Here is a 13,100-nt window from a genome sequence, read left to right as displayed (position 1 = left end):
AGGCGTGATGGTGAACAAGTGTGCAAAGTTTCAAAGACAGATGTCAATGGACTTTGAAAATATTTGAGGTGGTACGCAAATTTTAACATAAATTCTTAGAAGAAAAAGGGCATTTGTTTGTCAAAATGCTTGATAGAGTTACCTCCTCCTGTGTACAGGTTGGGGGCATGATGGTGAACAAGTGTGCAAAGTTTCAAAGCCAGATGTCAATGGACTTTGAAAATATTTGAGGTGGTACGCAAACCTTAACGTAAATTATAAGTCGAAAAAGGGGCATAAATTTGTTAAAATGCTTGATAGAGTTACCTCTTCCTGTGTACAGGTTGGGGGGCATGATGGTGAACAAGTGTGCAAAGTTTCAAAGCCAGATGTCAATGGACTTTGAAAATATTTGAGGTGGTACGCAAACTTTAACGTAAATTCTAAGTAGAAAAAGGGGCATTTTTGTCAAAATGCTTGATTGAGTTACCTCCTCCTGTGTACAGGTTGGGGGCATGATAGTGAACAAGTGTGCAAAGTTTCAAAGCCAGATGTCAATGGACTTTGAAAATATTTGAGGTGGTACAAAAACTCTTACAAAAACTTTAATATAAGTGGTTACGCCGACCTTCGGGTGACTAGGATAGCTCTCCTTATTCTTCAAATAGTCGAGCTAAAAATAAAAAAATTGTCAAAACGTTCAAATTGTGAGAGTGCAGCTTTAACAAGACAGAGACATTTCTAGTCAATCTGTGGCACTGAACAAGACAAATACATTTCAGGTCAATCTTAGGCATTTGACAAGGCGGAGACATTTTCGGTCAATCTGTGGCATTTCACAGAACAGAGACATTTCATGTCAATCTGTGGCATTTAACAATACAGAGACAATTGAATTCAGGTCAATATGTGGCTTTTAACAGAACAGGAAATTTCAGGTCAATCTGTGGCATTCATCAAGACAGAGACATTTCTAGTCAATCAGTGGCATTTAACAAGACAGAGGCATTTCAAGTCAATATGTGGCATTAAACAAGACAGAGACATTTCAGGTCAATCTGTGGCATTGAACAAGACAAGACATTTCTGGTAAGTCTTCTTGGAGAAACTCTCAACACCTATTGACATAACTTATTGACAGCAACATAAATCATTCCTGTCATTAGCCCTGGTCTGCCTTGTTGTGGTAATGCATTAAAGGGACTAGACAACAGAAGGTCCCTAAAATGGCAAATACAGTACTGTACTGTGAAAGGACAATTTCTGTGGGTTCATAAGTTCGGGGATTTTCATTTTTATGAAAAAAAAAAAATCGAAACTGCGATCCTAACAACACTAAACTGTCAGTAATTGTTTAAAAACTCGCTGTCATTTTCAGTTTCCATTGCTCAATTTCATCATTGAAGTTGATCTTTCGGGCTCTGTGTCTACGTTGTTTGGCAGCAGTATTCTGCTTCTTTGCAATGTCCGTTCTTCTGGGAGACATGAAGTGTGCAGCATGTGAAAGTCACATGTTTAGTACAGATGAATATACCAACGATATTTACAAACTTACTGAGATTAACGTGGTAGACAACCAAAGTTAATTTTAGAATTGGAATAATTCGCAAAAACTGCAAAAGATGCATATGTCAACATCTGCATCTTTTGCAGTCTTCCTGAAATGTGCCGGTCCGCCGGACATGTCCGGCAAATTTTGTACAGGTCCGGCAGATCTTCCGAAAATGACGGTCCGGATGACCGACATATTTTGAGACGACTAAATAGTGAAAAGGTATTTGAAAGGGAAATGTCTACAAAAACTTTGGCTGATTATTTGCCTTTGCGGTAGTTAGTCGATCCCATACTGATATTGATGTCACATAACATCGCCAAAAGTCGGTCATTTCGGATTTCCGATATATGATGATATGCGATCATGATGTTGATTCCCGGGGATAAACGAGTAAATACGATTCATCAGTAACGGCATTTTATTAAAACAGTTTTGATTGGTTCTTGGTTTGCAACAAAGTACAATCTTAATGGCGGCGGTGTTTAAATATTTTTTTGCGAGACCAAGTGTTGTTTTATTTACAAAACCACATGTCAATGTAAAGTTTATATGTTGTTGTTTTTTTGTGAACTAAATCAGGAAAGCATTAAAAACAGTTCACATTCATTTTTTTACTCTTTATATATACTATGACATATTTGTTCGGACAGGCAAATATTTTTTTGGACAGGCAAAAACTTCCAAAATGCCTGTCCCATGGACAGGCAGAATTTTTACAATTTCGGGAAGACTGATGTTGTAAGCAATGTGATACATGAGTAAGTAAGATTCAATGCATTGTACACAATGATATCAATTGTATGTAAGTTTTTGTCAATTTTCTTTTCTTTCTTGCATTTGTATGGTGTCTGGAAAGCTGGTGTCTAGTCCCTTTAACAGCAGAGCAAACAACTTGCCAGCCATAATTGTCAACATAGAGACTTCCTTAATATTCATCGACTCTTGAAGGAAGAGGCAATTATCTCTACAAGTGACCAGAGTGCAAGCATTATCTGCTAAATTGCTAGATAAAGATGGCTAAGTGCCATCCTAAGAAGACAATACAAATTGTCATTGTCAACACCTTTTACTGTACAGAGAATATAACAAGTAGTTCTTACAATTTGACCTTTCTGTCAGATTTACAGTTGCCTGTGCACACCATAATGTAGACATTAAATATATGCCCATTTTCAATGAAAAGGCAGAAATTGTAATGTGCTGGTATATTGGAACGGTTTTTGCATTATTATACACTTTTAGTCTAGTTAAATAAATTCAAAACAAGATATAAGCAGGTAGAGTTCAACCAATGAAATAAACAAGAGCTGTCGTAGGACAGTGCGCTCCACAATACACCGCTTTGTCTTAGAAATGAATACAATAATGATGTAAAATATGTGCCTGGTCAAATTATTTCTAACCTAACTAAAATTATTCAATAACATAGATGAGTTTGATGCCGCCCTCCCGCTAACTGCCCGAACAATGATGTACGTCATTCCTGGTTAAAAGATATATAAGTTTGGTCACAATATGTCAACCCTAACTAAAGTTATTCAGTACCAAACTATTTTCTTTTTTAGTAACAGCTACCTTGACCCTAGGGGCCAATAATACAATCCCATGTTAGGTCTCCATAAACTCTTACTATATAGCAAGTTTGTTGTCAATATATAAACCCTAACACTATATTCTGTTTTTGGTAAAAGTGACCCTGACCATGACTCTCGGAGCCCCAAGAACTATCCCAAAATCCTATGAAAAGTCTCTATAAACTCTTTTTATATTACAAGTTTGGTTGCAGTATGTCAACCATAAGTAAAAGTTATACAGTATCAACTGTTTTTCTATTTTTAGTAACAGAGACCTTGACCTTGGGGCCCAAAGCCCATGCAATCCCATGAAAGGTTCAAAAACTCTTCCTATAAACAAAGTTTGGTCACCATATATATAAACCGATCTAAAATTATTCGTAATCATATGCGAGTTTAACGCCACCTTCGTGCCGGTTTAGGCTCCAATGTATTTCCGTGTGAACGGGATTGAGTCGTTTTTCAGCCGTAAATTTTTACAAATTTGCATAATGGTTAACCGCAACAGTCACATGATTAAAAAGTGTGCGAGAATTCTCCATTTTGTGTATAGTTAGCGATGGTGGATTTGTCAGGCAAACAGTCTGAAGTGTGGCAAAATTTTCCTAATTTTAAATAAGATGGTCGTACGAAGCTTAAGTGCAACTTCTACGGAAGGAACTTGATGGTCTTTACTATATTTAGTAGTATAGTAGCCAAAGCCTGGCAGCATTGTTTTAAGGGTTAATATGGAGTTATCTAACCTCATTTTGTGAAGGTACTGAATAACTGTGTGAAGTATTAAGTCAATTGATTGAAGGGTATTGAAGTTATAAATGAAAAGGCCAACTTGAACTTTAATTGGACAGAGAAGTAAGCCTCAAAATTCTTTGTATAGTCAAGCTAAAAAAGGAAACTGCATAAATATGCATGGTGCACAGCACTACCTCTCATTGCCACCTATCTACATTTGAAGATTCATTTCAATCCCTTTAGTATTAGCCAAGGTATGGCCCTAACAAGCACCAACTATGAAAAAAATGATTGAGGGAAGCTAACTTAACAAGAGATGTTCGTCAAACATTATCCCCCCCTAAAATCTATAGGGGTCATCTACTTGTCAGGCCAAACCTCCAAGTCAAGTTTGAGGGCCATGGGTAAAGGCATTGTCGAGTTATCACTTGGAGAACGTCTTATCATTCAAGGTCAATGTGACCTTGACCTTTGGTCGATGAACCCCAAAATCAATAGGGGTCATCTACTGGTCAGACCCAACCCCCAAGTCAAGATTGAGGGCCACGGGTGCAGGCATTGTCAAATTACCAATCGAACAACCTTTTATCATTAAAGGTCACTGTGACCTTGACCTTTGATCCGATGACCCCTAAAATCAATAGGGGTCATCTACTGGTCAGGTTCAGCCTCAATGTTAAGTTTGATGACCATAGGTCTATCCATTGTTGATTAATCACTCGGACAAGCTTTAAAATTCTTTTTCCATTTAAGGTTACTGTGACCACTGTGACCTTGACCTTTGATCCGATGACCCCTAAAATCAATAGGGGTCATCTTCTGGTCATGCCCTATCTTCAGATCAAGTTTGGTGACCATCCGTCAAGGAATTGTCCAGTTATCACTTGGACAAGCTTTGGTCTACCGACGGACCGACCGACCGACCAACCAACCGACATGTGCAAAGCAATATCACGGCCTCTAAAAGCCAGCTCCACCACTTTACGGTGGTGCAAAGAAAAAGAGCTGTCGACACTTCCGTGGTGGAGCTGTGCCCTATGTTTACATGAACAAACATGAGTATGATTTATATTTTATTTGATAATTTCATTTAACGGACATATTTCGAAAATCGAAGAATGTGGTACCGTGTAAGAACACTTCTACTGTTGGCTGGTTACTATTTCGTTTCAATATTGTGCAAACTGTGATGTCGGCAACTTTTCTCCCGAATCGGAATTGTGCATATTTTGAGATCTGATTGCATAGCAAGTAAATTTCGGTGCATACACACCCCGTAGGAACATTCTCAAGCATGCAAACATAACTGTTATGTATAGTACCTATGCCGGAACACAACAAAACTGATAAGCACATCTTAAAAAGGAAAAATACACATATTTATAAAAGTGGTGGCGCTGTTGCCCTAGTGGTGGCGCTATCAAGTATGTTTTGCGCTTGAAGTAATATAAAAAGTAAACGCTTTTGGAATGAATACAAAAGTTGCTATGTTTATCATTCATTGAACATTATGCTGGTTATGCATACTACTTGCGGAAACAAAACTCTACGCGAACTACCTTAACCTTACTGAAAACAAATCCAGTTCTGGATCAGTTCATTTGGTCAAAATATTTTACAGACACTTGGAGAATCGCAAATGAAGAAGAATATTATGGATAATATGTAAAAATATTGGTAACTTGACACTGACCAATAGAACCAGGAGAAAACACTTTTTATTAAATTTCTTCAAAATATTTTTGTTTATCACTATACAATAGCAGATATTCTACTGAACTAGATTATCATACATGAAGAATGTGAATCCTGCAGTGTGAACAGTGACATTATTTTTTTATCTTACTTCTAGCCTTGTGTGGTTTCTTTGACGTTGGCTGCCATCTGACCTCGGTCATGTCTGAATTGAGGGAGAAGATGCGGTGGTACTGTCGACTGTTGGAACGCACCTTAATAAGCTCGCTCCCTGCCTGCATGTACGACAGGCAGTCCTGGGCTGAAAAGTAAACAGTAAATGTGAACATTTTGAATATTAAAAGTAAATAGTCACTTAAACTTTCTCTTCCCCTTCCTTAAAACTGCCTGCACACAAAATCTAAATGCTGCTAGCTCAATAATAAGGAAATTAAGAATCGGAATGTTCTGCTAACTTGCCAAAAGGAACTTTTTTAATGCTTTCTAAACTTCAGTGCTATATTGCAGTGAGGAAATCAGTATGCTTGTAAAATTTTGTCAAAACAAGGTTGCAATCCACCAAAAAAATGAAAACGCTGAAATTGTTGAAGCATGTAGGCGCAAAAAGGCGCAATTTTACTTTTATTTTGAGTGGCCCCAAATTGTCACATATAAGTGTCTGTCATTACTGGTACCTAAGAATAGGTAAGGTAAATTGATGAATTTTAAATACACTTAACTAGTTTCATATCAGTAACTGATAAACCTATATGTACTAGGATATATCAACATTGCTTTCATCTCTCAAGTGCATGCTAGTATAAAGTTAAATAAATGAAACCAAATATTGGCTGAAGACATTTTGACTAATTATAGTAGATAAATTAAGGCAAGGACTTTTAGTCAACACAATTCCATTTTTCTACATAATTATCTATAATTATCTATTCCCCTTAGTTCCTTGTTTAAGATTCCTTGGCTCACTTTCAAATTCATATTAATGTTGCAATCTTATGAACTAATTTAAATGAAGAGTTTTTTTAATTTGCACTATTTTAAAACGCATAGCATCATACATTCCATTTTCTAACCCCAGCACATTAATACTTCTAACATGTCAAGAAGTAGATCTGACGCTACCTGTTTTTGATTTACGGTTCTGTAGGCCATGAAAGAGCTTGTTACAATTATCCAGAGCATTTTTGTTTTTAGAATTTGGAGCTGAAACATAAAATATATATTCAGCTCTTTAAGACAAAACTACAAAGAAATTCAGAACAAATTCCATTCTTACAGATTTAGCTACTTTTATCAAAGCATCAAGATATATGTAGCATCTCAATGGACAAAGATGTACCTCACAAACACTGTAAAACAAATAAGAATGGGGGTATCTAAGTGAGTGTCTCCAAACATGAATATTCAATGTTGGAGTACTACCAAGTAATCCTAGCAATATCTATAGAAAATTGAATTGATCCAGAGATGCCAAAAAAATTGCTTAAGACTTGCTCCTGCCAGCATTTATTGCAAACAGGCAGACATTCCTGCAAATAAAACAATAATATTGCAGTCAAAACTCCCCTTGATGAACAGATATGCCAAATCAATTAAAGTTTGCTAAATTATTTAGGCTAGACACCCTAATGCCTTTTATCTCAATCATAACTTTCTTTAACACTGTTTATATAATGCACCAGTCAATTGTTACCACGGCCCCCCCCCCCAGGTCCGGGGGTATACCGGGGATAGCCAGGGAAAAGGTCTGTGTTTTTACTTTCCAGGTGCCCCGGCAGTGCCGGGTGACCGCGGTGGTTTTGTCATAGCGCCATATTTAGCGAAGAATGGGCCTTATATAGAGTCTCTGGGGTGCGGGGGCATTTGGCCGGGGTTTAACCATCAATTCGTCCCCACAGGGATTTTACCCGGGGTTTGCTGGACCGAAAGTCAAAGTCCCGGCTATTCCCCGGACCTGGGGGGGGGGGGGGGGGGCGTGGTTACAATTGACTGGTGCATAACACAAAGGAAAATATGCATTTGACAAAAACTATGAGCATTTTTTTAATAAAAAACTGATATCTCCGCTTCTGCTCAACATCTAAATATGGTGAACATTTTTGGCAAGTTTTTACAAATCTTTCAAAGGATTCGAGAGGTATAAAGCAGACATGAAATTAATTTATATGACCTTGACATTTTAGTGCCACCTTGACTTTGAACTGAGCGTTGTCAGATGTGCTCTGCACATCGTCTCAACTATAATGGTGAAAAATAGATAGAAAATATGGTCATATTATAGTCATATGACCTTTAACCCTCCAATCTGACCATGACCTGAGACCAAACTGGTTGTAACATGCGCTCTGCAAATCGTCTCAATATGGTGAAATTTGTGATGAGTGATTTCAAAACCCTTCAATTGGTTCAAGAGATATGGGACAGACACAAATTGTAGTTGTACTACCTTTGACATCTATGTGTGACCTTGAACCTAGCTGGTTCTGACATAGGCTGTGCACGTTGTCTTAACATAGTGAACGTTTATGGCCAATAATTTCAAAATCCTTAAAAAGGTTAAAGAGGTTTGGAGCAGACACGAAATGTAGTAATATGACCTCTGACCTTTAAGTGTAACCTTGACCTTGAAACAAGATGGTTGTAACATGCGTTCTATGTATTATCTATTATTGGATGGGAATGTTTTTTAAGGAGCGGTTTTTAATCTGATTGACAGTTGTTTTTTTTGTTATTCTATTATGATTTAAAAAATGCAAATGGATGGCCATAGCATGGATGTTAATAATGCTATTGATGGTTAAAAAGTTTGTCTTCAATTTATCTTCGAAACATTATTTCAGAAGAACGACAAATAAGTTTAATAACTGTTCCCGATTCGATTACGTTTTCCGATTGGTTACCTGTAATCATGTGCCGGAAATGTTAAATGGGTGGACCGCTAATCATGTGAATGAGAATAATTATGTTCTATTTTGTGTTGTTATGTTTACTGAATTAGTAAACCATAAGCTTAGATATTTTTTTTAACTTTATCGATATCGGAATTAAATGTTCACCTTACTTTATTTGTTAATGTGTTGAAGGTAACATTAGTAAAATTTCATAACGATTGTCCCAAGTTGTTTTAATTAAGAACAGTACACAGTGAGCGCACAAAATGATTGGTTGAGTCAGTCATGTGATACATGAGGTTTTCGCGGGAACTTCATAAATCTTCATTGTTTTTAAACATATAACAAATGCATAAACTATTAAACAGTGCCCTTTGATGCTTTGCATCAATGGTCTTTGTGTATGTGGCAAGTCATTTCAAAATCCTTCAAGCATCAAGAGATATGGAGTGGACACAACTTGTGACTGATAGACAGTCGGCTCAAGCAAGAACTACACATTTGTTGGGGAGACTTAATACAAGCTTATGACATGGCTGGCAAACATAGGAACCACAACATTATTTTGTTACGCTTATGAAAATACTCCAACATGTCTTCTATTTCAGAGCCAATGAGTGGATGTAATAGTTGAGTATGGGCTTTTACTTTTCTATTTCAAAGGTTTAATTAGGAGTTAAGTTAAGATCCTGGCTAAAACTACAAAAAGACAATACACGTGTGATAAACAAATTATAATGCATGGTGTTCGCTTTTTGAAAATGCCATTACTTCAATCACATAATGTTAACAAATCCAAGAAGTTTGTCTTGAAACTATTAAAGAGAACACTTACTTTCTAAAAATTGAGTTTATCTTCTTCCTTTATCACCCAGGGTAATGTTTTTCTTATGTTTTTTCTTACACTAAATAGGCAAAACATTACATGCTATTACAAAATAACGCCTATGTATCCAATAACCAGGCCTGACAAACTTAAACAAAAAACAACCTTTTTTGAAAGAAATAATTTTACTTATTTTGACTGAATAATTTGTATTATATTAAAATTATGATGTATGTATCGATTATAGACATGTTTTTCTCAAAATACTTACTAGTTACCTGAGTAAACATGCATATGGTTTCCTATATATTAGCAATCGGAAGGCGACCCAGATTATACAGACCATGTGACTAGTCTAGAATGCTTTTTACCCAGAATTACATTCATTTTCAGAACACCCCAGGTGGTATAACAAGACAATGGTTTCAACCTTGGATGTTCAACAATTAAGAGTTATTTATTCCACTGTTTTAAGGAGTAAAACAGTAGGATCTAGTGACTGTCTAAACTAGTGGTGCAGCATTCCTGGAAAACAATTATGTTGAATACCAGATACCATAAATGACTGGGTATAAGACGATAGGGGGTATAAGACGCAGGCAAAAAAATCTGTGAAAAATCTGAGAAAAAAACTTTTAATCTATATTTTGGGTTAAAGGACGCAAAGAAACAAGAGCTGTCACAGAGACAGCGTGCTGGACTATTCCGCCGCTTTTCAGTGTAAGGATTGAAAAGTTTTGGCAAAACATGCATGGATCACTGTTAGATTAGATTTCAATGCAATACTTGATGTGCGGAGATATTAACATAAATGTGGTTACATGCAAAATTTTAACCTGAATTTTTAAGTGTAATAATAAAGGACCATTATTTGCAAAACACAGTTATCTAACTTGATTATTCAATTAGGTTGGGTGGTTGAATACCATTGTATAAAGTGTCAATGCAATACATCAAGTAGTTGCTGAGATATTATCCTATGTGTGCTAACATGCAAGACCTTAACCAGAATTTCTAAGTCGCATAATAAAGGGGCAAAAATTATATAATATGAAAGATAGAGTTATCTTACTTGATTAAATAAGAAGGTTAAATGGTTGGGAGCCTGTGTGTAAAGTTTCAATGCAATACATGATGTATTTGCTGAAGCATTGACTTCAAAGTGGTTACATGCAAAACCTTAACCAGAATTTCTATGTTGAATAAAAAAGGGGCCATTATTTGAATTTAATGCAAACTAGAGTTATCTTATTTAGTTATTAAAGTAGATTGGATGGTTGAGTACCATTTTATAAAGTCTCAAAGCAATTCATTCAGTAGTTGCTGAGATATTAACCTATGTGTGCTTACATGCAAAACCTTAACCAGAATTTCTGAGTTGTATAATAAAGGGCAATTATTTGCATTAAATGCAAACTAGAGTTATCTTACTTAGTAAATTAAGCAGGTTGGATGGTTGAGTACCATTGTATAAAGTCTCAATGCAATACCTCAAGCAGTTGCTGAGATATTAACCTATGTGTGCTTGCATGCAAAACCTTAACCAGAATTTCTGAGTCAAATAATAAAGGCCTATTATTTGCATTAAATGCAAACTAGAGTTATCTAACTTGGTTAATTAAGTAGGTTGGATGGTTGAGTACCATTGTATCAAGTCTTAATGCAATACCTCAAGTAGTTGCTGAGATATTAACCTATGTGTGCTTGCACGCAAAACCTTAACCAGAATTTCTAAGTCAAATAATAAAAGGCCTATTATTTGCATTAAATGCAAACTAGAGTTATCTTACTTGGTTAATTGAGTAGGTTGGATGGTTGAGTACCATTGTATCAAGTCTCAATGCAACACATCAAGTAGTTGCTGAGATATTAACCTATGTGTGCTTGCACGCAAAACCTTAACCAGAATTTCTAAGTCAAATAATAAAGGCCTATTATTGGCATTAAAAGCAAAGTAGAGTTATCAATCTTGGTTAATTAAGTAGGTTGGATGGTTGAGTACCATTGTATCAAGTCTCAATGCAATACCTCAAGTAGTTGCTGAGATATTAACCTATGTGTGCTTGCACGCAAAACCTTAACCAGAATTTCTAAGTCAAATAATAAAAGGCCTATTATTTGCATTAAATGCAAACTAGAGTTATCTTACTTGGTTAATTGAGTAGGTTGGATGGTTGAGTACCATTGTATCAAGTCTCAATGCAACACATCAAGTAGTTGCTGAGATATTAACCTATGTGTGCTTGCACGCAAAACCTTAACCAGAATTTCTAAGTCAAATAATAAAGGCCTATTATTGGCATTAAAAGCAAAGTAGAGTTATCAATCTTGGTTAATTAAGTAGGTTGGATGGTTGAGTACCATTGTATCAAGTCTCAATGCAATACCTCAAGTAGTTGCTGAGATATTAACCTATGTGTGCTTGCACGCAAAACCTTAACCAAGGGGTGACGCCTACGCCGACGCTTGGGTGAGTAGTATAGCTCTCCTTATTCTTCGAATAGTCGAGCTAAAAATGTCAAAATCGTCTGCCGCGATCGGCCACCATGTTTGTTGACAGTGACGAAAAAAAATACAATACTTATACAAAGCAAAATATGTTTCATTGTTTATTCGTTTCCTGTTATATAAAAACAAAAATTTGTATCTGGATGGCACTGAAAAGTACCTTTTATGAAAATTTGTAAGATTTCTTTCTGACAGTATATCGTAAACGATAACCTGTCAAGAATAAAAAGTTTAGTAATGCAAAAACCTTATATTGTACAGGTTTGTTCTCAAAATGTCAACACCTACAGAAAAGAATAGAGAATGTGGCAAAGTGCGAAAAAACAAGACCATTATCGCAACAGTTTGTAGTATTGGTATGTTTAACAGCTTAAAGGCAGTGCGAGTTTTTCACACCTTATCGTACAACTGACAAAAAATATTTTGACAGTGCACAGCTTTGCTTCTTTATATGCATCTTTAATTATTGTTATATTCAAAATAATACTGAACAATTTTAATCGTACAATATTATTTTTTTAATTATAAACGTCTTATGATATACCGTATCCCGATATTCAACCCGTAAATACTCGATCGATATGACACGAGTAACATCCCTTTCTACATAAGTCTAAACAAACGCTGGTCTGAAATCGACCTCAGAAAAAAAAATTCAAAAGCTTGTTACTGGTTATTAGACGCAGGCATTCTTTACATCGAAATCTGAGGGAAAAACCTGCGTCTAATACCCAGTCACTTACGGTAAATGGCTATTCAATTCAATTACTCCAAACCCTAAGTTTAAAATGTAGAGGTTTTGCACAGACATAATATGAAAATACATGCACAAGTCCTGAGCACAGTAATAATGCACAAGACAAGAGCGCAAAATTTATCTGAGTCAGTCAATGTGTCCAGATAATTTTAATAGCATTTTCTAATACATAATATTTATGGTTAAAATTGTAAAATGTCACTTCAAATGGAACATTGCATCTTTTTATCTCATATTTTTGGCATACTGGTATTTTTAATGACAATGCAGAATAAAAACTTTAAATACAGTCACAATGTCTTTTCAAAGTAATTGTGTATAGGATAGACCCTGATATTCCGTCACTTTTGACACGTCAAGGAAATACGCATTATTATCTATAATGGCATTCAATAGAAATGTTCAAGACATACCGCAGACCAGTAAGGGTAGAAGCGCAAAGTTTACATATCCCATATCAACAGATGAAACATAAAGTTATATCAGGACTTCGGTTGTCAACAATACAAAATAATAAGGAATAATATTATACTAGCTTTACATGATTAACTTGTCCAAAATAACGATCTAATAATATGTGCTCTTG

General features: G+C 35.8%; 1 protein-coding gene across 1 annotated transcript in view; it reads right to left on the bottom strand.

Moving 5' to 3' along the window:
* LOC128232384 (inactive phospholipase C-like protein 2) overlaps positions 1-13,100 on the bottom strand; it is a 98,111-nt gene that overhangs the window by 57,702 nt on the left and 27,309 nt on the right. Inside the window, exon 2 of the mRNA XM_052945899.1 lies at positions 5,687-5,836. Coding sequence (XP_052801859.1) covers positions 5,687-5,836 — 150 coding nt within the window. The remainder of the gene's footprint in view (positions 1-5,686; positions 5,837-13,100) is intronic.

Source organism: Mya arenaria, chromosome 4 (assembly GCF_026914265.1).
Source record: "Mya arenaria isolate MELC-2E11 chromosome 4, ASM2691426v1".
Lineage (NCBI taxonomy): Eukaryota > Metazoa > Mollusca > Bivalvia > Myida > Myidae > Mya > Mya arenaria.
The sequence above is the reverse complement of the archived record's forward strand: the minus strand, read 5'-3'. Positions and strand labels throughout refer to the sequence as shown.